Source organism: Xyrauchen texanus, chromosome 10, assembly GCF_025860055.1.
Source record: "Xyrauchen texanus isolate HMW12.3.18 chromosome 10, RBS_HiC_50CHRs, whole genome shotgun sequence".
Taxonomy (NCBI): Eukaryota; Metazoa; Chordata; class Actinopteri; order Cypriniformes; family Catostomidae; genus Xyrauchen; species Xyrauchen texanus.
Window position 1 is genome coordinate 15,537,379 of NC_068285.1, and position 27,683 is coordinate 15,565,061.

The 27,683-nt window shown below is 36.8% G+C and overlaps 1 protein-coding gene and 1 long non-coding RNA gene across 2 annotated transcripts; one reads left to right on the top strand and one right to left on the bottom strand.

Annotated features, from left to right (window-relative positions):
• Positions 1-14,586: 14,586 nt before the first annotated feature.
• Positions 14,587-17,250, bottom strand: dpm3 (dolichyl-phosphate mannosyltransferase subunit 3, regulatory). The gene is made up of 2 exons (XM_052136119.1): positions 17,206-17,250; positions 14,587-16,573 (listed from the first exon to the last, which is right to left on the bottom strand). Exon 2 carries the CDS (start codon positions 16,519-16,521, stop codon positions 16,243-16,245), a length of 279 nt encoding a protein of 92 aa, XP_051992079.1. The 5' UTR covers positions 16,522-16,573; positions 17,206-17,250; the 3' UTR covers positions 14,587-16,242.
• A 3,080-nt stretch (positions 17,251-20,330) lies between these two features.
• On the top strand, positions 20,331-24,923 carry LOC127650610 (uncharacterized). The gene is made up of 3 exons (XR_007971470.1): positions 20,331-20,655; positions 22,619-22,816; positions 23,404-24,923. It is a non-coding gene; the product is annotated as an uncharacterized LOC127650610 (long non-coding RNA).
• The last annotated feature ends 2,760 nt before the right edge of the window (positions 24,924-27,683 follow it).

The window sequence follows — 27,683 nt, forward strand, 5'->3', positions numbered from 1 at the left end:
GATAACAGTGAGGCACTTAAAATGGGAGTTAGTTAATGGGGCCAATTTGTAAACATATAAAATAATCACTGTTTCAAAAGTACAGCCACAAGATGTGAACAATATGCATTTTTACAACTTTTTTGCCAGGGCAACGTAACACTACAAAACCTAAAATGACAATTTAAATAAATTGGCTGCGTAAATAACACGAGTTTAAACAGAAGAAGTAATGTAAGTGCCTTTGATAAAATTATAAGCTTCAAATTTCTGCCTTTTAAACCCTCCAAAAATTGGCCCATTCACTTCCATTGTAAGTTTCTCACTGTAGCCTCAATTTTTGCTTTTTTAAAAGAAAAGGAGGACGAGTCAAAATATGTTTTTTGCTGATACAAATACTTTACATTACATTTATATTTATGCATTTGGCAGACACTTTTATCCAAAGCGACTTACAGTGCACTTATTACAGGGACAATCCCCCCGGAGCAACCTGGAGTTAAGTGCCTTGCTCAAGGACACAATGGTGGTGGCTGTGGGGATCAAACCAACGACCTTCTGATTACCAGTTATGTGCTTTAGCCCACTACGCCACCACCACTCAAGCTCAGTACTTTCGATTGAGCTTAACTTGTATTGAACCCAGAACATTCCTAACTAATTTTAGTGAAGTAAACATAATATTTAGGCAATGTCCCATGTATTGTGTGCAACCTTAGTACTACATAATCACAAACATTTAAAATAAAAAAATGACACCAAAGTAACATCATTATGCCACCTTGTACAGCATGATGGGAAGACAAGTAAATCATTATATTATTCCATTCTCTCATTTTGTTGTACATTTTTTGTACTGACTGCATTAGTCAAGCTCAACTTTTCAACACTGTTACAATTTATTGTAAGAAAAAATGATCAAACAAATATAATTCATCAATAAACACAAACTGACATTTAGTCCCAAACCAGCTAGCCCATATTGAGTGAGTAAATTTGCAACCTTGTAAAGCAAAAAAAAGATTAAAAAGATGTGTAAATACAATAGCTATCAAAAATCAGGGGTTAAAACTGTATTTAGACATGTCACAAATGTTGGTAACAGGGTTGCAAAAATGCAGCTCATGATATATAGTTTGAACTAATGAGTTAAACGCCTCCTTTCACTGAAAAAACACATCACACCTATCATTTTCTCAATCTCATTCTGTCTCTCAGCATCTCAATTTCACAATTTCATCTCACTCTTTCTCTGTTTCTTTCAGCCTCAGTTCTTCGTTTACCTTCCCTAAAGCTCTCTCTCTTTCTCTGTCTCCATTTCTCTATGTCTGTCTGTCTCTGTCTCGTACACACCATTGTTCCTCCCTTCCTCCTGCTCATCTCCAGAGGCCTTTCTTTTCTTTTTTCTTCTTCTTTTTTTATGGCTGTGACCATAAAGGCAGCTGTCACGCTGCAGACGGGCTTCGCAGCTCACACCCTGGCCGTGTGTCTTCGGAGCTTTGACCCTTTGACTGTAAATCAGTCCCTCTCTTAACCATTTGACCTCCTCTGAAGGGTTTATGGAGTTTAAAGAGACACCAGAGGACTTTTGCTCTAAGTAGTCATTATTGTTGAAGAGTTGAAAGAGTGTCAGAACACAACAACAGGAGCCAGTGTGAAAAATTATGAGTGGAGACAAAGAAGTCAGTATGTTGTGGGAAAAGAACACCTGTTTAGGTAGAGCTTCTATATAAAGTGTGAAATTGGATGGGAATAGTGTCTAAATTGGTTATTTCTTTGAAGTAGCAGATTGTGTTGGAGAGAGATGTTCAGTAAGCTAAATAGTTTCTAATTAGAATGCCAACATGGATTTGAGCCATTGTAGGCCAAAAGAAGATGATACTTGATGATAATTGTAAAAGTAACGGCACTGCAAGTACTGCTTTTTCTTCTTCTACTGATTATATTAAAGTGAATTATTTTGAGGGTTGTTTTATTAACTGAATTTCCAGTAACAGCATTTGTGGCATGTTGTCGATAATCACTAGATTGTTTTAATTTTTTTACAAATGTTCAAACAAAAATGACTATAGGATCAGGTATCGCACCAGGACTAATGTTAAAATACATATTTTTGAAAGTATATGGTAACCTGAGACTAGTGTGAAAAAAATGCTAACTTTTTTCCATCTGTATAGTTAAATCCTTTTTTTTCCAACTTATGTCAGGACCGTGTAAAGCTGGTTCACCCTGTAACTATAAATCTCCACTTTCACTTTCACTTTCGCATTCGCGTTCTTCTTCTTTTGTGTTTTGGCGATTCAAATTCTACTTACATATTCCCACCTACTGGTCAGTGCTGGTCAAAGGGGGAGATTTATAGTAAAAAAGGACTTAAATATTGATCTGTTTCTCACCCACACTATCATATCGCTTCTGAAAACATGGATTAAGCACTGGAGTCGAATAAATTACTTTTATGCTGCCTTTATGTTCTTTTGGAGCTTCAAAGTTCTGGCCACCATTCACTTGCATTGTATGGACCTATAGGGATGAGATATTCTTATGAAACTCTTTTTTGTGTTCTGCAGAAGAAAGTAATTGGATTAAATGATTAAATAATTACATTTTTAGGTGAACTATTCCTTTAAATGGACTGTTTACACCAAAAAATCATCCACCCACAAGAATTACTTTTGAAACTAGAAGTACCACTAAATAACATATTTCAGCATAAACAACATATATGCAACATTTCTGCTTTTAAACCATCTGAAATGCCTTGCCCCATAGACTTGTAAGTGCACTATTGTAAAAACATGTTTTGCATGTTTTTACAAAACTGGGGGATTAGTTGCAAGTTATTTCTGTGGTAATCAACATCACATAACATGACATAATTCCTCAAATTGTAGCGTTTTCAAAATGAACAGCACTTTCACACAGGTTTCAGCAGAAAACTGCAAGTGAACTAGATGAACTTCAACCGTGCAGGGTTCAAGAGACTGAAAAAACAAAAGGGGCAAGATTTCTCCTTCCTTCCTGCATATTATTCATCTCACTTCTGAGATGAATGTTGGCCCTCGTTTATCAGCGTTTCATGTCTAATAAAGTTTGAGAATGTGACTTTGGTATTTTTGTTAGTCATTCCAAAGCGTTATTCCAGCACATCTGTTTCTGTGCTTTATGATAAATATGTGAAGCATTTGTCCTTGAGATACAAATAAACTTTGAGAGAGAGTTTGAATTGAAATACATCACACACATACTTACACATACACAATTGATCAAGACATATGCTTAGTATGATTTACGCTTGTGCAAGTTGATGTAAACACTGTCTTGATTTTCCATATCTGTTTTTCCTTTGATACGGCATGTTGTAAGAGACAAGGACAATTCATTAAATGATAACACTCGTATTTATTATTATGCCTTTTATTATATCATTATTATTATTATAATACAGTCACAACCGCATGGATTGATCGGAAAGAAGCTTGAATGAAAGCCGCATAACTTAAAGAAGATTTGTGTATCTTTTTGGTTCAAATGTTTTTTTTCTATTCCAGCTTAATATGCAGAGACAATTTATAGCAATTATTTTTATTCCACTGAAAAATGTGAAAACGCCGTAGCTCTGTGGCATCATCAAAACATTGCTCTGTTTGTTTGGACTGTCTGTGTTTTGACCAATGATGAGGGGAGCATTGAGCAAAGATTTCCAATTTCTTTTAAAGGTGTCATATAATGGTACATGCACTTTTTCAAGTTGATTATACTGAAATGTGTGTTGGCTGTGCCTGTACACAACCATCCTATTATGATAAAAATCTATCCAGTGTTTTTGTTTTAATCTCCTTATATATTTTCCCCTGCCTCAAATCGAGCCGTTCGACCTTGTGACGTCACACGGTCGGACGCCCCTCCCAGGATTGTTGATTGACAGCAGTGTTTCAACACAGACCCGCCCTCGCTCGTGAGCGAGCTGTCAATCATAGTCCGTCATCATTGTTGATACACTGGAGCAGAATGGCGCCTAAGCGATTGTGGTGTCCTGTTCTTCGGTGTAATAACGAACACAGCAGTCATTTTGATGTTCCTAAATCTGAACCGCTGAAGACACAGTGGCTGAGTTTTGTTTACGATGGGAATATTCCCCACGAGCAACGTCAATGCGTTCATGTTTTCGCGAATCATTTTTCACCAGACTGCTTTATAAACGAGGGTCAGTATAAAGCTGGTTTTGCTAAGAAGGGGTGGGGTGACCAAAGCTCATTATCATTTAAAGTCATATGCACTGAAATGGCGTGCTTAAAACAGAAAATACTAATGAGAATTTTTAATAAAAGTATATTACAAAGTTTTCATTTAGACCCTAAAGATTCATATTAACTTGTACAAAAATGGCATTATATGACCCCTTTAATGACATTAGTGATGCAGAAATTACACACATGACCTTTAACGGGAATTGGATTATAAAATCGATACAGACTGTTCATGTAGGTGCTCCATTTGCTGATTTAAGATCAAATTTGCTAATTCCCTAACAGGGGACGTTTATACAGGACAGATTTTTGTATCCATTTGTGCTGCTAGATGAGCAACTTTGACAGCTGCAACACATCCCGCTACTTTTTCAGTGTCTTATATTTGCTGATTTATTTTTTTTTGTTTACACAAAAAACGCATTCAGTGTGAATGGCCCCTAAAAGTGCAGTTCAGTCCTCAGTGGAGGGAGCAGGTTGAGAACAGCAGCTACTTGTCTGGACGCAGCATGGAGATCATGGGGAGAGAAATATATCATAACTCTTCCTCAGACAGCATATGTCTCATACTGTGAATCAACATGCACAGGGCATTGGAGAGACTCCTTACTGAGAGAATTATTACATTAAAGTAGAAGCAGGAAGGAGGACAAACACTCTGAAGTTTCTATGCATTTGTTATAAATGATACGCATTTTAAAGCAAAAATATCTAAGCTTGCCATGATTTTAATGTCAGAGATATTTATAAGTATGATACTGGTAAATTTGAAAAAAAGAGGGTTAGACAAAATTTTCTCTCACTAACTCTGTATTTAAGCATGAAAGAAGTCAGTTAGTAAAGTATAATTATGTTGGCTTGACAAAGCCAAAATACTGTTATTTGACAGACCTGGTTTAGGGTTTGAACCAAGATCAAAATTGTCTTGGAGCATTCAAGCTACATCCACCAAACATGGCTAGCCATTTCTGACTCAGGTTGCTTTCCAACTCATCGGAATTAAGTTTTTCGCACAGCGGACAATCAAAACTCACATAGACCACATAAACACTGTAGCCAAATTTGGTTGTCGGTTAACATTTAAGTGCTTAATTCTGTTCTGTACACATACAGTTCGATAAAATATGGGAGAATTTTAAAGTTTGTCTTGGCAAACTTTACTTATCTGGTTTTGTTAAGTGTAATTCCAAATAACAATTGGCTTTTATTAGAGTAATATAACATTTTATAATAGGACTATATATAGTATTAAGTACAGCAGAAGTCTACAGTGTAGAAATGAATATAGTATATTAAACAATTACATTTTGTTGATGCCTGTTCTGCAGATCATAACAATTATGTTGGACACGTTATTTCTACCAAAGCTATTAATCAAGTAATACAAAATAAAAGAAAACAAGGAGCAACTCAGTAAATTGCATCAGACTGTTTTTAGCCTACTTGGAAATATTTTTGCAATTTTCAATTAATAAATGATTTCCAACTTTTAAATGATTTTCCCAAGGCAAATCAAAATGTGTATTTAGCTTTAAAATCCCCAATTCCAAAAAAGTTGGGACAGTCGAGTGTTTACGTTGTGAAATATCACCATTTCTTCTTATAACACTTATTAAGCATTTGGGCACTGAGGACGCAAGTTTGTTAAGTTTAGAAAGTTTTTCCCCCAATTATCCATTATGTATGTCTTCAGCTGCACAACTGTACAGGGCATTCGTTGCCAGATTGTGTGCTTAATAATGCGCTACACATTCTCAGTTGGAGACAGGTCAGGACTGCAGGCAGGCCAGTCTAAAAAACAGTCCAAAAAATACTGTTCCACTGTTCTACTTTCCATTTAAGATGAGACCGAGCCCAGAGAAGTCGGCAGTGCTTCTGGACAGTGTTGATGTACGGCTTCTCCTTTACATAGTGAAGTCTTACCTTGCATCTGTGGATGCAGTGGCATACATAGATTTACTAAAGTAATCCCAAACCCATGTTCATGATGTCCATTACAGATAAATTATGTCATTTAAGTCAGTGACATCTGAGGGATCGTCGATCACACACATTCAGAAGTGGTTTTCATCTTGTCCTTTACGCACAAGATTTTACCAGATTCCTTGAATCTTTTAACTATATTGTGAACTTTTGAGGGTGAAATGCCCAAAATCCTTCCAAATTGTCTTTGGGGAACATTGTTCTCAAATTGTTGGATTATATGCTGAAGCATCTTTTGTCAAATTGCCAAGTCTTGAACGATCCTTGCTCTTGAAGGACTAGGCTGTTTTTGGAGGCTCCATATACAGTATACAGTACTATGACACAACTGTCTCAGCTGTTTAACATCTCCTGTTTCACATTGCCTTAATATATCAACTCATCAAATTGCTATTAATCTTAAATTACCCCTGAATCAACTTTTTTGGAGCGTGTTGCAATCATCTGATTTGAAATTACTGTACAATTGAAAAATATATATATAAAATTCACAGGGTAAAACATCATATTATGTGTAATTTTGGTGCTTTCAATATACCAAAGAGTGAATATAATGTAAAAATCACTCCTTTTTGTTTTTATTAGCTTTTTCATACTGTCCCAACTTTTTCAGAATTGGGGTTGAATACAAAGACCAACCTCGTCTCATAGAATTACATTACTTTGCTTTAACACTGAAGTCTTTCTCAGTGTTAAAGCAAAAGTCAAGTGCTGGCCTAAAACTAAATATCACCTGACCTAGATTTCTCAATATCCAAATGCTGTTGAGATATCGCTAAACATTGAGAAATCATATTTTGACCACATTTGGCCTTAAAAGCAGACAGCTCATTGAACCTTGGTGAGTGAGCATGGAACATTTCCAACAAAACAAATGAATCATAGTTCTGATTATGACTAATAATCTCATCCTGGATGACTATCAATAAATAATTCTGCCTTTCTAAAATATGCATGCAATCAGTCATAATGAGTGTTGAACAAAACCGGGACTTCTTAGGTCATTCTTTGGATTTATTGGGGAATAAGAGAAATCAAATAAGCTTTTCCTTTTCTTTTTCGTTTTTGAAATATTATAGCAATCCAATGAAATGAAAATTATGAATCCTTAAAACCCCCTAATTATAATCAAGCTATTAAAAAACAATGACTGGTCTCTCAGAATGGGGTCGAGGGCAACTCTGTCCTGTTTTTTAGCTTAACTTGATTCTTGTCCAGAGAATCAAAATGTGATTGAATTTCAAGCTCTTGTTCCAATTAATTTCTGAATAATTCACCATGACACTGCTTTAAAGCACAGCGTAGACTGCTGAGTTTGATACAGCCACTACAGAACTGGTCACCTCAGAAATCTGTTTAACTAATTCATCCTACATTAACAATTTTACTGGCAAAAATATCTAATAAAACAAATGTTTTGATTGTGAGGTGAAAATAAGGCTCCAGAGTCACACAAAAAAAGACTGTGGGGTTGGGGGTAAAAACAAGCAATTACAATTACAAATTGTGATGTCACACTGTGGTAGACATTTGCATCTGACCATTTCCACAACAACACATCGACGCCTACTTTACCTTATCACCTCCGTAGCCCCGCCCAGAAGTAGTGAGCAGTGTGATGGCAGGGACAGAGCAGGTCAAGTCAAGAGCAGAAAGCCAATCAAAACAGTGGCCATTCATTATCAAGTCTTAAGGGAGGAGCAGCACCACATGCATTACTGAGAGATGGCTAGAATGAGGGTGAAAATTGATCATGATTTTTATGACTGTTTTTTTGTGAGAAAAATAAGTTGTAAGTGAGCCTCAAGGAACATATTAAAATAATTAAAAAAGGCATGTCATGACCCCTTTAATATGGGCCAAATAGGTCATTGATGTGATTGCAGATTTTCAATCATGGCAACCTGATATTTCAAATGCAGTCAGATTATTTACTTAAAATAATTACATAATGAATTCAAATAATTTCTTCAACAAGCTTTACAAACTGTTGCCTTTTCAGACCCATGTGTTTAATGTGAGCAGAACAGGATGGTGCTCATAAATGAGCTGGTGATCTAATAGCCTCCAATGTATAACTTCTATACAATGTCCTCTTGAATAGATGGCCTCTACTATTTCCTGTCTCAAATAAGGACGTATTTGTGTGGATCGGGACTTCTGGGTCACGGAAAAAGAAAGCTGGAATTCTGCCATGTTCTCGGATTCTTTGACAAACAAAATCGTAAGGTGCATACAGTACACACTTCTGAACACTTTGCTAGCACATTTTGAGCTAATTAGCTTAAAATATAATGTTTAAATTTACTGGCATACCTAGTTTCAAAAGAGGTAATGTGTTCAGGCATTACTCTACACTTTCATACTTTTTCTTTTCTTTTTAAAATTTTTATTTATTTTAACAAGGCTCCTGGCAGGCCAAGTGAATATTTGGCTCCTGGCACTCCAGATTGTATTTCTCTTTGTTCACAGTTGAAGTTGGCAGCACATTGCTGAGACACTTTTAAACATTTTAAGCAATCCAGAGGTTTGGTGAACTTGAAGTTTTATTTAATGCAATGTTAAACCTTGTAAAATACTATTATAATAAAATAGGAAGCACATAGTTGTCAAATTAGTCTTTTAAGGTAAAAGGTGTTCATATACAGTGGTCCCAAAAACTATATAAACACAAGCTACACCTAGAAATGTATCTGTACCTGCAACAGAACATCAACTAGCATGGCTGCAGTATCAAGAATGTCTCATTGGACCGAAGAAATGGAGGAACAATTAGTGGAACATTGACAGGAGCACCAGATTTGATGTTTCATCTGAACTGTACCACAAACGGGTGGAGAAAGAGTTGGAGAGAAATTGCCAATTCTCTTGGACAGTCAGGTAAGATTAGAAATAGGTAGATTTTTCAGTAGGAGGTACTTTTTCATATTGTAACCAATTAAATATATGATGCTGTGGCAGGGCGGAGGGCGGGGCCGGGTCGTGATCATACACACCCGGTCCCGTATTGGGCTAATCAAGCCGCTGAGGTATAAAGGTCGACTGCAGAGTATCGTGCGGGAGAGAGAGATCGTTAGCACACATGTCCGTCATGTGTGTGTTTATGTTGTCTTTTAAGTTTACCATTAAACTATTATTTATATCGTCAAGCCGGTTCTTGCCTCTTCCTTTCCATTGGATACCTTGACAGATGCCTTTAGGCTATTAAAAACATACACATCATATTCTGAAATGTATAACATATGATCATGCATTTGTTTTCACATCTCGTATCACTTCTCTCGTGTACTCATAACATAATTTGGAGTCCAGGCAGAGTTGTTGGTATTCGTCAATACTAATCTGTAGTCTTGTAATCTGTTCACCCGGTCATGGATACGTTGTGTAATCTGAAAACGCTACGACTTAAGTGGCAAGAGAGACAGTTTTGTAATATGAACGGTACCACGATCCGACGTCTTTGAAAGTCGTGTAGTGTGTAGGAGCCATAAGTCCTCGAGGCGTAGTGACTCGCCTCAATCCGGGTGGCAGAGGCCAAATCTCAGTTGCCTCTGTGTCTGAGACATCAATCTGTGCATCTCATCATGTGGTTGTTGAGCTGATATCCCGCGCTCTCTGTCTCTCTCTCTCTCTTTCTCTCTCTCCCTGTGCGTCTCCGCGCAGCAGTGCAGCACAGCACACATTGGCACATCAGACACACAGGCAGCAGGCTCCTATCCCAGTTGTGTTTTTCTTGGCTTGTGTGGAGGTGAGTGGTGATGAACAAAAGACTAAGCTACCAGTGCCTCGACTTTACAGCTAATTAGCCAAAAGACAAATATAGTTAACTTGTGTCTTGCTAACATGCATGACTACTCATGAGCAGTTAGCTAAAGTTTAGCTAACATCATGGCCATACAGGCTAATGTACTGTACTTAATGGAGACACGACAGGTGAATACAGTCAAATTTGTGTCCAATATTGTTATCACAATCGCCACATTGATATGCAAATTAAGCGTTAACTAATTAAAATGCACTAATTTACATACATTGAAGTGTTATGTATTCCATTATCACCAAAAATTTGCAAAAATGTATTGCCTTGTGCAAAATAAACAAATTATTAGTGAAAATATGTCCCTCTCCTTGGTGCAGTCATTTATTCTAAATATATACTTGTAGCATTTTTTTTTTTTTTTTTTTTTTATGCATTTGGCAGATGCTTTTATCCAAAGTGACTTACAGTGCACTTATTACAGGTACAATCCTCCTGGAGCAACCTGGAGTTAAGTGCCTTGCTCAAGGACACAATGGTGGTGGCTGTGGGGATCGAACCAGCAACCTTCTGATTAACAGTTATGTGCTTTAGCCCACTACGCCACCACCACTACACATACACATTGTGGCTTGGTTTCCTTTGCTGTTGCCTGCTCTTGTGATAATACTAGTGAATAATAAAGACCATGGTCTCTGTGTGAACTAATTATTTTGTAGAATATGAAACAATTGCATGAGTGTGAGGGAATTAAAATAATTTGGTAAGGAAGTCAGAGTCCAGTTAATATATTTAACGTTTTGTTATTTTTTTATATATATATATAGTTATGAGAAGTACCCTTTTTTTCCACTTGAGCCTCTGTCCCCTAACATGTCTGTGCACGTCACTGGTATGAAGTTCCCACAGACTAAACACAGATGTAGTTCATCAACTAGAAATTGTCCAAATACGTCTTAATCTTAATCTTGTACATTAAATATTGGTTAGTATTCTGCTTGGAAAGTGTGCTTGTGGCATCTGTGTTTAATATAAATGCCTCTTGGTTTGATATTTTTATCATCTAATCCATTTTAATGGTTACCATACCATGGTTCAGTAACCATATCAGATGGTAATCCCATAGTATTTACTGACTACAGTAAGGTACTTCAAATTACTACCCTGATGGTTTTACAATAGTCTTTTTAAAAGTAATACCGTGAAGGTTTTTGTAAAAGGAGAATTTGAATGTTCTTGTTGTAACCAAAACCAGCAATCAAAACATAACTTTATCAATTCTGTTTAAAGTTCTGGCACCTGAAGACTGTTGGACTGAAAATGTTCTATTGTTCTGCTAAATATAGTCAAAGGAACCCAAATATGAAAATTCTGTCATCATACACTCAACCTCATGGCATTCAAAACCCATATTCTATATTTTTTCTTCTGTGAAACACAAAAGGAGACCTTTTGTAGTTTATATAGCTCTTAAACCTCCTGTGCACATTCAAACTTGGCACATCGTTTCACAGCGCGGCAGGTTTGACATCAAACATCCTCCATTTTCGCATGTAACCAGGGTCAGATATTAAAGGAATAGATCACACAAAAATGAAAATTCTCTAATCATTTACTCACCCTCATGCCATCCAAAACGTATAATGATTGTCTTTCTACTGCAGAACACAAACAAAATTTTAAATGAATATTTCAGCTCTGTAGGTCCAAGCAATGCACACAACTACCCATTTAAGGGGATGAATTCTACATCAATGTGGGGGGGGTGATCGTGTGGCGACCCTATATGTTGCATAAATAGTTTTTGTGCCTCTGAATGCAAGTGAATGTCGATCAAAACTTTGAAACTCCAGAAAGCACAAAAAGGCAGCATAAAAATAATCTATACAACTCCAGCAAGGACATAGCCAGGAAATTACTTTTGGGATGGGCCTCAATAAAAATGGAAGGGCCAAGTTTTCGCTCAAAATGTTTTATCAAAATATCCTTAACAGAGAAGCGGTACATTCAAACAGTTCTTTCACACTTTCAGAAATAATTTTTACAACGGTTTTATAAATATATGTAAAGAGATTAATGGAAATGAGGAGGCGAGAACCGGCTTGACAATATAAATAATATTTTGATAATAAACTGAACCAAAAAGACAAACGCACAAAGGTGTCATTAAATCTCTCTCTCACATTGCAGCCTCCAGTCGGCCTTTATCCCTCTCTGAAGCTTGATTAGCCTGATTAGGGGCCAGGTGTGTGGGTGTGTGACCCGGCCCCGCCCTCCCACAATATATTTGAAGTCAAAGAATTATAGACTCCAGTGGTTTAATTCAGCATGTCTTCTGAAGTGACGTATTCAGTTTTGGGTGAGAACAGACCAAAATGTAACTGTACGATCGTGATTTCAAGCTTGATTACACTTCCTAGTGCTTGACATATGTGCTGAACGCTAGATGGCGCTCTGAAGGGTAATCAAGCTTCAAATCCTGATCGCCAAGGAGACATTCTCATTCAAAGCTGATTGGATCGCTACAGAAGAAATTAAGTAAACCACTGGAATCTTACGGATTACTTTTATGCTACTTTGTATGTGCTTTTCACCTTCTTTCTGTCACTTTTGTCATTAAGTGACAATAATGCACCAAAAATTCTAAATGTGGGGACAAAAATTGCTCCTGTAATGAACACCTGTTTTTTATTTGACACAGATGTAATTCTTAAAGGAATAGTACAAGTTCAACCCAAATTATGCTCAATCGACAGCATTTGTGGCATAACAGTAATCAGTATAAAAAATAATTTTGAGTTGTCCTTCCTTTTCTTCTAAAAAAACAACAACAACAAAATCTGGGTTACAATGGAAGTGAATAGGCCAATCCATTAATATTAAAATACACAGTGTTTCAAAATTATAGCCACAAAACATAAATCATATGCAAGTAACTTTTATTGCCATGATGACATCATTCTTAACCAAGTAATTCCAGTAAACTGCCATTTAAACAACTTTACAGCTCAAATAATTAAGTGCTTTTATAAAATTATAAGCTTCACATTTCTGCCTTTTAAACCCTCCAAAAAGTGGCCCCATTCACATCCATTGTTAGTGCCTCGCTGAAACCTTGATATTTGATAAGAAAAGGAGGGATGAATCAAAATTACTTTTATGCCACAAATGCTGTCCATTGAGCTTAATTTGTATGGAACCCAGAATATTCCTTTAATATTCTATTATAGGCTTATTTATACAAATGATGCCATAAACATGAGATTTTAATTGAACAAAATATGCCCTCATAAAAGTACAAAATTAAACCCAGGGGGCTATTACTGCCCCTTAAAGGAAAAGTTAATTTCTGATACTGCTTGTGACCAATCTCAACAGGCGAAGGCATGAATGAGACTGGAGCTTTACAGTAAAGTAGAGGACTTTCAGCAAATAATGACAGAAATTTAGGAACTTGAAAGCCCCCGCTTACTGATCTCTCTGCATTTGTTTCACAACTCTGAATACAAAACATCTATGAATCAATGCACATATAAATGTCACTGTTATCTACTGCGGTGTGAGTGTTTGAGGTGTTATTACTGCAGAGACATCAGCCACAGCTGTCGATAACTCATTTTCCTTCACTTGTTTCCTTTGCGCTTTCCCAAAGCTGACAATGTCTGAATTAGTTCAGTGATACGTATTGATCAGTGCCAGACAATTACTGTGGAGCAAAAGACAATCTTTTACAGGGTTTCTCAAACATTGTTCTTGTATCAAGATTATTGAGTCAGATCTTAATTTAGGCATGTTTGCCTCATTTGAATCTCTTTAAAAATCCTTACAGAAGAGAAATATTCTGAAATGCACTCACAATAAATAAATAAGATTTACCCATTTCAATTTCAATACAAAACTCCATCAAACTGAATTGAACAATCTTTATCCAAATTGAATATCGTTTTATTAATTTAATCTAGTTAAATATTACACGATTCAATTTGATGTAATTTTGTAATGAAATTAAAATGTGTAAACCTTAAAAATAGGGTAAACTATTTTTTATTTTGTTTTTTAGTGAGTGGTCTCGAAGTATTTGGATACTTAAAATGCATCAATTTCATTGCAATAGTAGATGTCCTTTTTTTAAGATCTATTTATTTATTTATTTGTCATTTTTGCTATTACATTGAACTATCTGCTCCCAAAGTCAGTTTGATATTTTGTTATCTAAAGCAAAGACATTACATATTGTAAAGTGTGCCTTCAGTGTCCAAATACTTTCTGGGGCCGAATAAATGATTGTAAATAACTTCCACATTTTCTGTTTGGTCTGCATTTCATTGCAAAAACATTGTAACAACGTTAATCATCATTTGGTTTCAATGCAGGGAATTGTTAAAAGACTGTGCTACTAAGGGTTTGTGGAAAAACAGACTACATGCTTGAACAAACAGCTTGCAGGAGGGCTGTAGGGGGTGACATCACATGGCTTTGAACAGTAGCCAATCAGCATTTGGGCAGAGCTCAATCGTGCAGTTTTATGAGAAAACGCAAACTTTACCTCGTTTTTTTGTTTTAGAGCCCTTTATAGGCCTATCGAGATGGGGTAAAAGGGGCATGAAAAAGAAAATCAAGCTCCAACAGCCTACTTTAAGCCTGGAGAGTGCGAATGAGCTTTACTTGGCAAAAACATCAGATTAATTCTGCACTATATACAGTGCTCATGTGCACTTAGTGGCTTTGGGATTAGTGTTTTAAGAGCCAACACATGGACACACGTCACATTTCAGAATTTAAATGCACAGATTTTTTTTTGTTGAAATAACACATAGTTGCATCATGTGGAATCTCTGACAAGGAAATACATTAAAAAAAATAAATAAATAAATTTTATTATTCTTATTTTTTCACCTTTAACAAAAATACATGTGGGCCTCTCCTTTTATCATGAAGCATATCATTATAACATTAAATGATTTGACAAATATAGTAGTACCATACATTATAAACTGACCCTCAAACTACATGGATTTCAATAAGTTTTGCGAGGAACCCTAATTTAAGATTAAACAGCCTAAAGATCCTGCATCTTGTCTATTACATCAACGTCTTACATCAAAATTCTAGTGCATATCTTAAAGGGATAGTTCATTCAAAAAAGGAAAACTCTCATTATTTGCTCACCCTCAACCCATCCCTGATGTGTATGACTTACTTTCTTCTGCAGAACACAAAGAGAGTTTTTTAGAAGAATATATCAGCTCTGTAGGTCCATACAATGCCACTGAACAGAAGCTAGAACTTTGAAGCTCCAAAAGGCACATACATAAAGGCAGTATAAAAGTAATCCATACGACTCCAGTGGTTTAATCGGTGTCTTTTGAAGCAATATGATAGATGCTGGTGAGAAACAGACCAATATTTAAGTCCTTTTTTCCATAAATTCTCCTCCCTGTCCAGTAGGTGGCAATATGCATGAAGAATTAAAATCACCAAAAATAAAAGAAGAATGTGGAAGAGAAAGTGGACATATATAGTAATACTTAATAGTATACATGCTCACATTTGAGTCGTATGGATTACTTTTTTATGTTGACTGTGTTTTTGAGCATCAAAGTACTGGTCACCATTCACTTGAATGTGTGGACCCACAGAGCTTAAATATTCTTCTAAAATCTTAGGTTTGTGTTTTGCAGAAGAGAGAAAGTCTTACACATCTGATATGGCATGAGGGTGAGAGAATTAGAGAATTTTAATTTTGGGGTGAACTATCACTTTAAGATTGGAAATGTTGTCCTACTTTGTAGGGCTGCAGATTTGCACAAATGTGGGTCTACGTAGTGGGATTGTTTCTAAGTCGGACTCAGAATTCTGACTCTGCTAAAAACAACTGGGTCAAAAACAGGCATATTAACTCCCGTGCCAATGCAAATACACTTCCTCTCTGGAGGTTACACAGAAATAGCATTGCTGTCCATTGACAATATATGCATGTCTGTAAAGTTTCAGAAAGCAGATCTCAGGGCTTGACATTTACATTGCAAACTTTCAACCATAATTTGCATCACAGCAAAGAAAAGAAACAATTGAACTTATAGGTGAGAAGCTTTGAGAACCAACTTCACACATTTAAGCATAATATACAGTGCAGAGGTCCATACAACTGATGTCACTGTGGAGGAAAAGATTATGAAAATGTGTTTGCATCTGTGAATAAAGGGGATGATAAAAAGCTGAAATGTAGTAGTATGTGAGAAACATAGTTTATGTAGTCTTCTCAAACAAATCTTACATCTTCAACCCTTTCTTTCTCAAGTCCTCTTTGGCTTCTTGTATCTGCAACTGCAGCTCCTTGGCTGCATCCTCACAGTCATTAAATGTGGCCACACGATAGCCAACAGTCGCCAGTGAATAACACCCAAATGCCACCAGCAGATACACAGGCATCGGCCAAGCCATCTCCTTATACTGTGGAGGCAACTGTAAGTCAAGAAGGTCAAAGGTAACAAGTCCCCATGCAATGCCAATCAGTGAAACACCAAGAAGCCACTCCAGAAGCTTGGTCATTGTGAGCAGGACAGTGGGATGGTAGAGGCAAAATTATAACTGTAGAATCCCCCTACGAAAATAAATGGGATTGTACGATGTTAGATGACAACTCCACATATTAAGACTTATTACATAGACAGAATGTTTTTAATTCTAAAAATTTGGACATTAAAATATAAGCACAACATATGCAAACACAGGAACTGGTGCAGGATGATTATGACTTTTGTATAATAAATATTCTACAATTTATATTTAAAAACATAATGCACAAGGTGGAAATTAGTTCTCAACTCAAGATTTTCTCATGAGCTGATAGTATAAATTGATAATTAAAATAGTAGTTTTGAGCATTCTTACATTATCTCATACTTTAAGAAACGTTAAAGTTGCCTTTATAACGCGTAAAAGCAGCAGCGACTTGAAGCTGGCAAAATCGGGGGATTAATATATCAAAAATATTACAGGGAAAAACTCCTAACGCCATAAGAAAGGTTAGTTGGTGAGATATTAGCATTAATCCAAAGCGGAATTAAACAGTTAATAAAACGGCTAACTCCTAGAAGTAGTTACAATCAAATATGGCAAGGATCGAGAAAAAAAGAAGTTATCTTGTAACCTAGTAACAATTATCTGCCCCTAAATATCAAATACTAAAATTACAGCTTAAGTGTTGTGATGTAAAATCATATACTTTCTCACCTGCTACTCAAAACCAGCTCTCCACTTTAGAAACGACAAAACGCACGTTGATGACATCACGGTGCCGAAACGCATGATGGGATATGTAGTGTTTTACGGCTTGAATAACGTTTCTATGAATTTTATTTTGAACATGATAAAATGTGTCAAATGTTATATACATAAAAGCACATTTTGCACATTTAAACCACGTTTAATGTTTTTCTTTTTCACAAATGTATTAATTTCATTTATTACAATATGTAATAATATTATGAGACGTTGCTTTCTGCTTTTAAAGAGATAAATATATTTGAAGATTAGAAACAGGAAGTGCTATTTATTTATTTATTTAAAAAAAATATAAAAAAATTAATAAATAAATGAATGTGTTTAAAAATATTAACCCATATATGTTTTTATGTACCTCGATGGATTTTCTTTGGCTTGAATCTTTCTAGTCTTTCAAAAAAAAATTGCAGCTTAACTGATCTCTTTTGAATAATACACCAAAAAAATAAACACATTTTTGAAATATCTAAATAAACAAAAAAAAAGGCTATTTGTATTCAATATTTTGAAAGGGGCATTCAGTAGTGCTAGCATTAGCTTTGCTCTTCTTTGTGTACTTTAAAGGGGACCTATTATGCAAAATTCACATTTACATGGTGTTTGTACATAAATGTGAGTCGGCAGTGTGTGTACACAACCACATGTTAAAAGTCCACCCACTTCTCTTTCTTATATTTCTATTAATCAAAAACAGTGTGTCAAAATGAATGGTTTTCGTTTCTGCTCTAAAGTGATGTCTAAAGAGACATGCATTTGCATTTGATTCCACGCAAAAAGAGGCATTTATAACATGTCATAATAAATTATCCATGGGGTATTTTGAGCTGAAACTTCACAGACACATTCTGGGGACACCTGAGATTTATCTTGTAAAGATCTTTTAAAAAGGTGCATAATATGTCTCCTTTAAGTACCGATATGACAGAGGTGTTAGGCGCTGTACTGCCATCTATCGATGTGGATTAGCATGTCAAGTCAAGTCAAATTTTATTTCTATAGCACATTTAAAAACAACAGAGCTGCGCCAAAGTGCTGTACAATATTACAATATGCAATTTAAAAGCATTGAAATAGACAAGGCAAAAGACAGGTTTATACATATAGCACCTGATATAATTCATTCAAAAGATTCATATACAATCAATCAAGCAGTTTAATTAAAAGCACTAGAGAATAAATACGTTTTAAGAGCCGATTTAAAACTTGTTAGTGTCGGAGCAGACCTCACAGCAAAGGGCAGACTGTTCCAGAGCTTAGGAGCAGCGGCAGAGAAGGCCCGACCACCCTTGGTTTTGCAGCGAAAGCGTGGAACAGTTAAAAGAAGCTGATTACACGATCTAAGATTTCTTTGGGGAGTGTACATAGTCAGTAAATCACATATGTATGTTGGTGCAGCACCGGATAGCGCTTTGTACACCAAAACTGCAATTTTAAAATCAATTCTGAACTTAACTGGGAGCCAGTGTAAAATTTCTAAGACAGGAGAGATGTGATCTCTCTTTTTGTACCAGTCAGAAGTCTCGCTGCAGCATTTTGAACAACTTGCAGACGAGTGATTGTAGATTGAGGCAGACCACAGTACAGGGAATTACAGTAGTCCAGTCGTGATGTAATGAAGGCATGGATTACAGTCTCTAAATCTTTTGGGGACAAGAACTGTTTTACTTTTGCAATAGATCTCAATTGAAAGAAACTGCCTTTTACCACTGAGCTGACTTGTTTTTCAAAGTTAAGTACCGAATCTAATGTAAATCCAAGATTCCTTACATGAGGTCGAACACTGACAGGGAAGGAACCGAAATTAAAAGTAGCTGAGGAGCTAGGTGGGCCTAAAATCAAAATTTCGCTCTTACTTTCATTTAATTGTAAGAAATTGTTTGCCATCCAGCATTTGATCTCATCAAAACAGTCACACAGGGCTTCCAGGGGATAAGACATATTGTTTTTTGCCGGTAGATAAAACTGTGTATCGTCAGCGTAACAGTGGTAGGATATTCTATGTTTCTCAAATATGGCCCCCAGTGGCAGCATATATAGTGAGAAGAGAAGCGGGCTTAAAATGGACCCTTGGGGCACACCACAGACTAGGGGAACAGATGCAGAAGTAAATTTACCCATATTTACTGTGAAGGTTCTGTCTTTGAGATACTGAGGCCAACCACTGTAAGGCACGCACCCTGAATCCCCACCACGTTTTCCAACCGATGCAACAGGATACTATGGTCGATAGTATCAAAAGCGGAGCTTAAATCTAGTAGGACAAGCACTGCATGCGATCCGGTGTCAAGGATTTGCAAAAGGTCATTATTGACCTTCAACAAGGCAGTTTCTGTACTGTGCATAGATCTAAAACCAGACTGAAAAGTATCTGAAATGTTAGATGTGCCGAGATAAGTATTCAACTGGTCATGCACGACTCTCTCTAGAAGTTTAGAAATAAAAGGCAACTTTGATATAGGTCTAAAATTATTGAGGAGAGATGGATCTAAATGAGGTTTCTTAAGAAGAGGGTGAACTACAGCATGTTTAAAACTAGCGGGAACAATTCCAGTCACTAGAGAACTGTTAATGATATCTGTTACAGTTGGACTCAAGGTTTCAAAAGCTTCCTTAAAGAGACGAGTAGGGACGATATCAGACTCACAATCTGGAACAATTTGCCTTAGAAACAATATCAGCCAGCTGAGAAGAGGAGATAGGATGAAAACAAGTTAAAGAATTCATCGGTGAGCAGGTAAAAAGTGGATTATATATTGCTGGCTTTATTGAACCCTTGATCGTCAAGACTTTTTCATGAAAAGACTGTGCAAAATTCTCGCATGTTTCTCGAGAAGGAATTAGAGTAGGGGCTGATAAAGGTTTTAGCACAGAATCAATTGTCTTAAACAGCATTCTCGGCCGATTTGCATTTTCTGAGATGATTTTAGAGAGGAATTTGAACTTTGCCTCTTTTACTGATTTTTGGTAATTGATTAAACATGCAGTTAAACATTCATAAGAAATTTGAAGTTTATCTCTTATCCACTTTCGCTCAGCCTTACGACAATCTTGTCTAAGAGAGCGAGTAGAGTCATTTAACCAAGGCTGTGTGGGGCGCTTTCCCTTAGCTTTCCTGGGCTTAAGGGGAGCAACAGAGTCTAAAGAAATGGAGCAGGCTTTAGTAAAAACCTCCACCATCTCTTCAGTGTTTAATTTGTTGCATGGGATAAAATCTGCAAAGTTGGCCTGATAGTGCTCAGAAAATAAGCTGGCCGTAGAAGGCTGGATAAAACGAGAGTAATTCAACAACTTTGAGTGAGACAAGGTGGGAGAATCACAGACAGGATCAATAGTGATAGTCTCTGCTGCCCCGGCCACCTCTGGAATATTATTTGCTTCTGGAAAATGTCTGAGTTTAAGGTAATTTATTAAGTTATTTATTACTACTATAATATAATTGCTTTGCCTAAAAACAAACCTCAGAATTCAAGCAAAGAGTCTTTGGAGTTCAGCCATATATGTATGAATATATATGTATATCTGTGGTCGCTGAGACAATGGTAACTGACAGTAAGCGTTTTCGGGTTAAAAATGTTAAATAATGACATAGCTCTGATCTCCGTCAATCAGAGACAATGGTAACTTTAGCTGCATTAGCCGTGGAATCAGCAAACAAGCACATTGGGGCGGCTGCGGCTCAGGTGGTAGAGTGGGTCGGCTGCTAATCGCAGGGTTGGTGGTTCGATTCCTGGACCACATGACTTGCCGAAGTGTCCTTGGGCAAGACGCTGAATCCCAAGTTGATCCCAATGGCAGGCTAGTGCCTTGCATGGCAGCTCTGCCACCATTGGTGTATGAGTGTGTGTTTTAATTGGTGATCGGGACACAGTGTAAAGAGCTTTGGTAACCTCTAAGGCTAAAAAAAAAGTGCTATATAAGTGCAGACCGTTTACCATTCTATGGTGAAGGATAGATTATTATTGTCTTTCACATCAATAATCTTTAGAGACTGTCTACATATCACGTTATTTCTAAAGACAGTTATTATCTTTATTAGAGAACTGCTAAGCATGAAATAAACTTCAATTATCTAGCGATACATAACTTTTTTGTGAAGGAAAGATTAAAATTGATGATAAAATTTAGCATGTCCATGAATACTGTATTTGAAGAACTCGTTTTGTTTCCAAGCAAACCAACGTCATGGTTTACTGAAAATCCACAACAATCGCTGTCCCAAGATACTAAACGATTGAAGACCATACCTGTCAACACTCCCGTTTTTCCCGGGAACCTCCCGTAATTCACACCCATCTCCCGCCCCCTCCCGTTTTGTATTTCTCCCGTGAAACTCCCGTAATTTGTTTGGCCCAAACCTCGTTATATGAATAATCACATCAATATATTATTCCAAGTTTGTCCAGTTGCCAGATCTTAAATGAAACGCATCCTACTCACACAATCGACACATCATAAACATTTCAACCCATTTGTGACCTCAAACTAGCAACCTACAACCCAGTTGTGCTGTTGACTTCTGTGCAGGTTGTAGACGTGGGAAGTTGAATCAAGCATCACTGGTAGATGGGAGGAGAATTCTCAGCTGGTGCTCTGGCGAAAAAAAACTAAATATACATGTAAATTTAACAACAGCTGGACAGAAGAATTTAATTATAAACATATCGACATTGCCACACCTTTTGCAAAGTGTGTCGCACTGATTTTAATATCGGACACAGTGGGAAAAATGACGTTACTCAGCACATTAAATCACAACGGCACAATTTGTATGTATTTAGACTCTGCCATCCAGCACCTTTTACGCTTCAGTAGTACAGCTACTTAATCTCCTGTTGTCTACGCTTCTAAAGCACGATAATAAATATGGTCCATTGTGTTCTTTTTGCTCTTCGCATCACCAAACAACTCTGTGCTAAGCATATCCATGTATATCTACATAGGGGCAGCCAATAAGTACGAGGACTTTCTTCATCAACGTTTAGTGAAACACCTGCTGTCCACACACAGCAGACCATGCCATTTCAACATGGCGAAACACATTGAAGAGGTGACCCACGCCATGTATAATAAAAATGCTTTTTATAGAAAAATATTATGAGTACAGTCTTCACCTCATGTGAGTGTACACCATTCAGATCACTCTTCACAAAAACAATTCATTTGTTAATGTGTAAAACTTTTAAAATTAGCCTCAAATTACCAGATGCACCTTTAAGTCATGTCCTTAATCACTGTTGATAGGTCTATTAACCCCTCTTTGTCCTTTGGAAGACTACACTGTAGGTGTAATTCTATCAGGAAATGAAACGCCTGCACTGTATCAGTCTGAAAGCTGTTTTGTCTCTATTTTACTCTGCATTAGGCAGTTCAGTGTCTTGTAGATGCCGCGGGTGATTTCCGGCCATTCAGCACGGAGAACAGAAGCACCCTGGTGGGCTTCCGAGTCCATGACCCGTCGCACCTCCTCACCAGCCAAGACAGCATTAACGTCACTCACCCTCAGAGGGCACAGACAGGCTCCCGAGGCTCCTGACAAACAAACATCACCCTTACAGCAAATGTGAGGTTATTCTTAGAGGTGTTTACAATCCCTGAGTGCCTCTTTCAATAGTACAGCTGTGATGTAAAGAAGAAATATTGCTGTAATCAGCCATTTGTTGGGTACATTTCAGTAATCTCTTTGGTGCAACACTTCAGTTATTCACTAATTATTATTGAAAATATTTCAGTCCTTATATGACTGTGTAAATTGAAATATAGAGAAAAATTCTAATGACTTGTTCTCACCCCATATAAACAACGACCTGGTACCATAGTCACCACCACCACTGTACGTCATAAAACAAACATTAGGCTATTACAATGTTTGAAGGAAATTTCCATACAAGTTTATTATAATCAGGGGTGGTTTTTGAGTATAATTAGAGTATAATGTTGGAACTTGATTCCAACATCAAGATTTTAGCTTACAATGTACAATGTTACAAATCTATCTATCTATCTATCTATCTATCTATCTATCTATCTATCTATCTATCTATCTATCTATCTATCTATCTATCTATCTATCATGTTTGTAAATCTCAGAAAGGTTGAGATTTCTTTCATAATCTGTGTTATTTTTTGGTTGCCTGGGCGTTTGTGTAGGAGTACGTGTGCAGTGAGCAGAATGTTCACTAATCGCAGTGGGAAAAAAGCAAGTTGGCTGTTCACAGGGTTTCAGACTGCCAGTCCCCTGTTCTCCAGCTCAGGAAACCTGTGATCCAGCAGAGAGCAGTTGGCAGACACAACATAACAGCCTGCACTGATAGAGAGGGGTTGGCTGAGTCCGGGAGGGGTGCGGAGAGAACAACGATGCTGGATCAAGAGACTTTGTATTGCCACATGACAGTTGTAAGCACAACTTTAAGACATACAAAGCAAGTGTGTGAATGTGCAAATGTGCAAGTATGCATTTTTGCAATGTATTGTACATGCAGTACAATACAATATACACAAAACAGTACAATGTATAATGTAAAATAATACAATACTGCAGAGGCTCTCAGCCTTTTTGAGACCAAGGCCCCCCATTGTCTAAGACAATATTCAAAGGCCCCCATCCCCCAGAAACTAAGAGTGTCAATAGATTAACATACTTTATCATGATTAAAGGGATAGTTCACTCAAAATGAAACATTTCTCATCATTTACTCACCCTCATGCCATTACAGATGTGTATGATTTTCTTTCTTCAACAGAACATAAACAAAGACTTTTAGAAGAATTTCTCAGCTCTGTAGATCCATACAATACAAGTGAACGGTGGTCAGACCTTTGTAGCTCCAAAGATTACATAAAGGAAACATAAATGTAATCTATAAGGCTCCAGTGGTTAAGTCCATATCTTCTGAAGCGATATAATAAGTGAGGATGAGAAACAGATTTTTACTCTAAATCTCCACTTTCACTTTCACATCTGAAATTCACATCTGTAACTGAAAGTTACAGTGGTGGTTTAGAGTAAAAAATATTGTTCTGTTTCTCACCCACACCTATTACAGTATATTGCATCTGAAAATATTGATTCAAACAATGGAGTCACTGGGGATTTCTTTTATGTTTCCTTTATGTGATTTTTGATGCTTCAAAGGTCTGATGCCATTCACTTGCATTGTATGTACCTACAATAGCAAACAATATCCCTTTTCTAATCAAGAATGTTTTTTCAAAGTGTAGGGTTCTTGTGATGGCTTTATGGCTCTTTGGTGATTAAAAAGTTCTTCATGTCACACTATAGCTTTTTCAGATGTGCAAATTGGTTTCTGAGTGTTAAGAAGAGATCTAAAGACAATAATTGACATAGACAATAAATGAATGCCAACAAAAGCCTTCTTCAGCCAAATAAAATATGACACTGCGTCTACATGCACTTCCATAGTCAATTCGGGATGGGCTTCAAAGCCACATCATTAATCTAACAGTTAGCTAGCATTGCTCACCCACATATACTCAGTTTACTCACATAAAACAGGACTTGTATTACACACACTGTAGAAAACTAATATTGGCATTATATATGTATGCTGTTTAGCCAGTGTGGAACTGTCTCTCATATTTACTCACCCTCATGTGGTTCCAAACCTTTATGGCTTGCTTTCTTCCGTGCAACACAAAATAAAATGTAAGCTTCAGTCATCATTCATTTTCATTGCATATTTATTTGCTATACAATGAAAGAGAAGTGGCTTACATCTTGCATGTGAGTCTCGCAAGCCTTTTCCCAGAAGGATGTTTACCACTAATGCATTACCCTTAAAAAGGTTCAGGCTATAAAACAATTTTGTTCTATTTGGAAACTATAGAGTGTGGGTGCTTCTTGGATGAAATGACAGAGAGAAAGTGAAGAATAGTGTGCACTGGCAGTAGAAAGAGAGGAGGGGGTGTTGGGCTTGGCATGGAGTGCTACAGGTGCAAGCTGGTCAGCAGTTGACCTTAATGGTGCATTAAATCCAGATGCTTAAACAGCTTACATACTTAAACGGTGGTCCTCGGCCACCACCCAGCAAGAACAGATCTAGACTATGTGTGTGTGTGTGTGTGTGTGTGTGTGTGTGAGTTTACTTACGAAATTGTCCCCAGAAGGGAGCTAAATTTTACAAAACCTCCCTTTCTCTCAAAACAAATATTTAAGCCTATTTTTAAGATTTACGCATTTTAATTTCACAACAAAATTCCATCAAATTGAATTGTGTAATCTGTTACTAAATTAAATAAATTAAAAAAAACGTACATTTAAGTTTTATTAATTTAATTTTGATCATTTTGATTTTTGTTTTAAAATTAAAATTTGTAAATCTTAAAAATATATATTTTTTAAATGTATTTGAATGTGGAGGACACCTAGAAACATCCTCAATTGGAGAAAAAAAATTATAAATAAAGTAAATAATGTTTCTTTAAATTCTAAAAGTGCAAAAAGTTTCTTTTTGGGATTAGGATTAGTCTATAGTAATCATAGAGTGAGTTTACATGCACGATATCACACAGATTACACTTGCAACGTGCCTGGGCATGTCAGACATCTTAAACAGCTTTCCTTCAGTGGAGAGAGCTCAAAAAACAATCGGCACACATACATTTATATCCATTACCCCAATTCCGTGATGCATGTATCATTACTGGTGTTCTAACCAGTTTATCCAATGTGTGCATGTCTGTTTTGACATCAAAAGCAGATAATACAGAATACTGAAATACTGAAATTATATCAAGTCATGTAAACACTGGTAACCACTGGTGATTTGTGGTCGTTATCGGTGCATTGTGTGCATGTAAGCACATGTAAGTTAATGCTTTATATCAAAACAACTGAAGTTTTTTCCCTCCCAGATGTGTATGACTTTCTTTCTTCAGCAGACCACAAACAAGGATTTGCTCTGTAACAAACATCTCAGCTCTGTAGGTCCATACAATGCAAGTGAATGTTGGCCAGCACTTTTAATCTCCAAAATACATAAAGGAAACAGAAGTAATCCATAAGGCTCCTGTGGTTAAATCCATATCTTCAGAAGCGATGCAATAGGTGTGGGTGAGAAACAGAACAACATTTAAGTCCTGTTTTACTGTAGATCTCCACTTTAACTTTCACTTTTGCATCTGAAATTCACATGTGGTGGTGTCTGTTTAGTTTCACTTTCACATCCAAAAGTGATTGGAATTGGAATTGTCCTTGAAATGTTCAGCGTTAATTTAAGCAACAGTAACACTTCAGACCCAAATGCATTTTCATTAGAGACGTGCAAAGATGGAGAAAGAGAAGACAAGGTGAGGCAAAGATGTGCCTTTGTTGTGGGTTTACCAGCATGAGTCTCTTAGATGGGACAGACAAAATATGATTTAAAGGGAACAATTACAAATAAGTGTAGAGGGAGGGAGACAATAGCTCTTAGTTCATAAACAGGAACCCTCTGTTTCCTGTGCCCAAGATCTCAGTCTACTCTCATGATCACACACACACACACACACACACATAATCAGTGACTCTAACCATCCAAGTTGTTATGACAGTATATTTGCAGGTTATTTATTTTAGTCCATGTTAAGGACATTTATTTATGAATTGTTTAAACGTTTTAGTGTTGCTTTTAAGTATCAGTATTATTTTTGCTCATAGGGTGAGGGCTTTCAATAAACCCCTGACTCTTAGTATTAAACTTTTTGCCCGTCACACACCATTTACATTCCTTACATTCATTTTACATCACAAAGGTAAATTTCTAGCTTGTGAGTTTTATTATATTCAGCTGGGATATTTATAAATGTAGCTGATAACATGCATGCGCACCAACAGACATGGTTTAGATGAAGTGTGAACGCCCTGTTCAGGGTTGACCTGGCTGGATCTGCCTTCATATTCCACTATCTGTGTATTTTGGAGGAATAGTGCTATCATTCTTGTCTTGTCTCTGAAAACAGTTCCTCAGTTCTGGCCAAATCCTGACACGGATAGTCAAGACTTTCCAATTCTTTGCTGTCATATAGTTTTTTGATATAGCTTTGATGTGCTATGCAGTGCGTTTGTATTTCTTTCTCTCTACCTAAGTAAAGAAACTTCTACGCACATGTCAAACGCTCCATTAATGAAGACTACTGAGCAAGGGACAGCTGGATTCATAAATATTCATTCTATAGGAGCAATATAAACAGCATAAATTCAGAGTCAGAAGGTGTATGTGAGTGGGAGCGAGGGAATTGTGCCCTTCCTGTCAGAGTCCACCTGTTTTTGCTTCACCCATGGAAAAAGACCAGAAAGAAATAAAGGATGGAAAGAAAGACACGTGGAAACAGGAATGTGCTTTTCACAATCCCCCTGTCAGCAGTTCTCTGGTTTACTTTAACATCTGTTCCTCCACATTAATAATATCATCTACATCACAAGCACCAAT

What these genes read in the sequence shown, in the direction of transcription:
- dpm3 (XM_052136119.1), bottom strand. Translation starts at nt 16,521, where the DNA reads ATGACCAAGCTTCTGGAGTGGCTTCTTGGTGTTTCACTGATTGGCATT.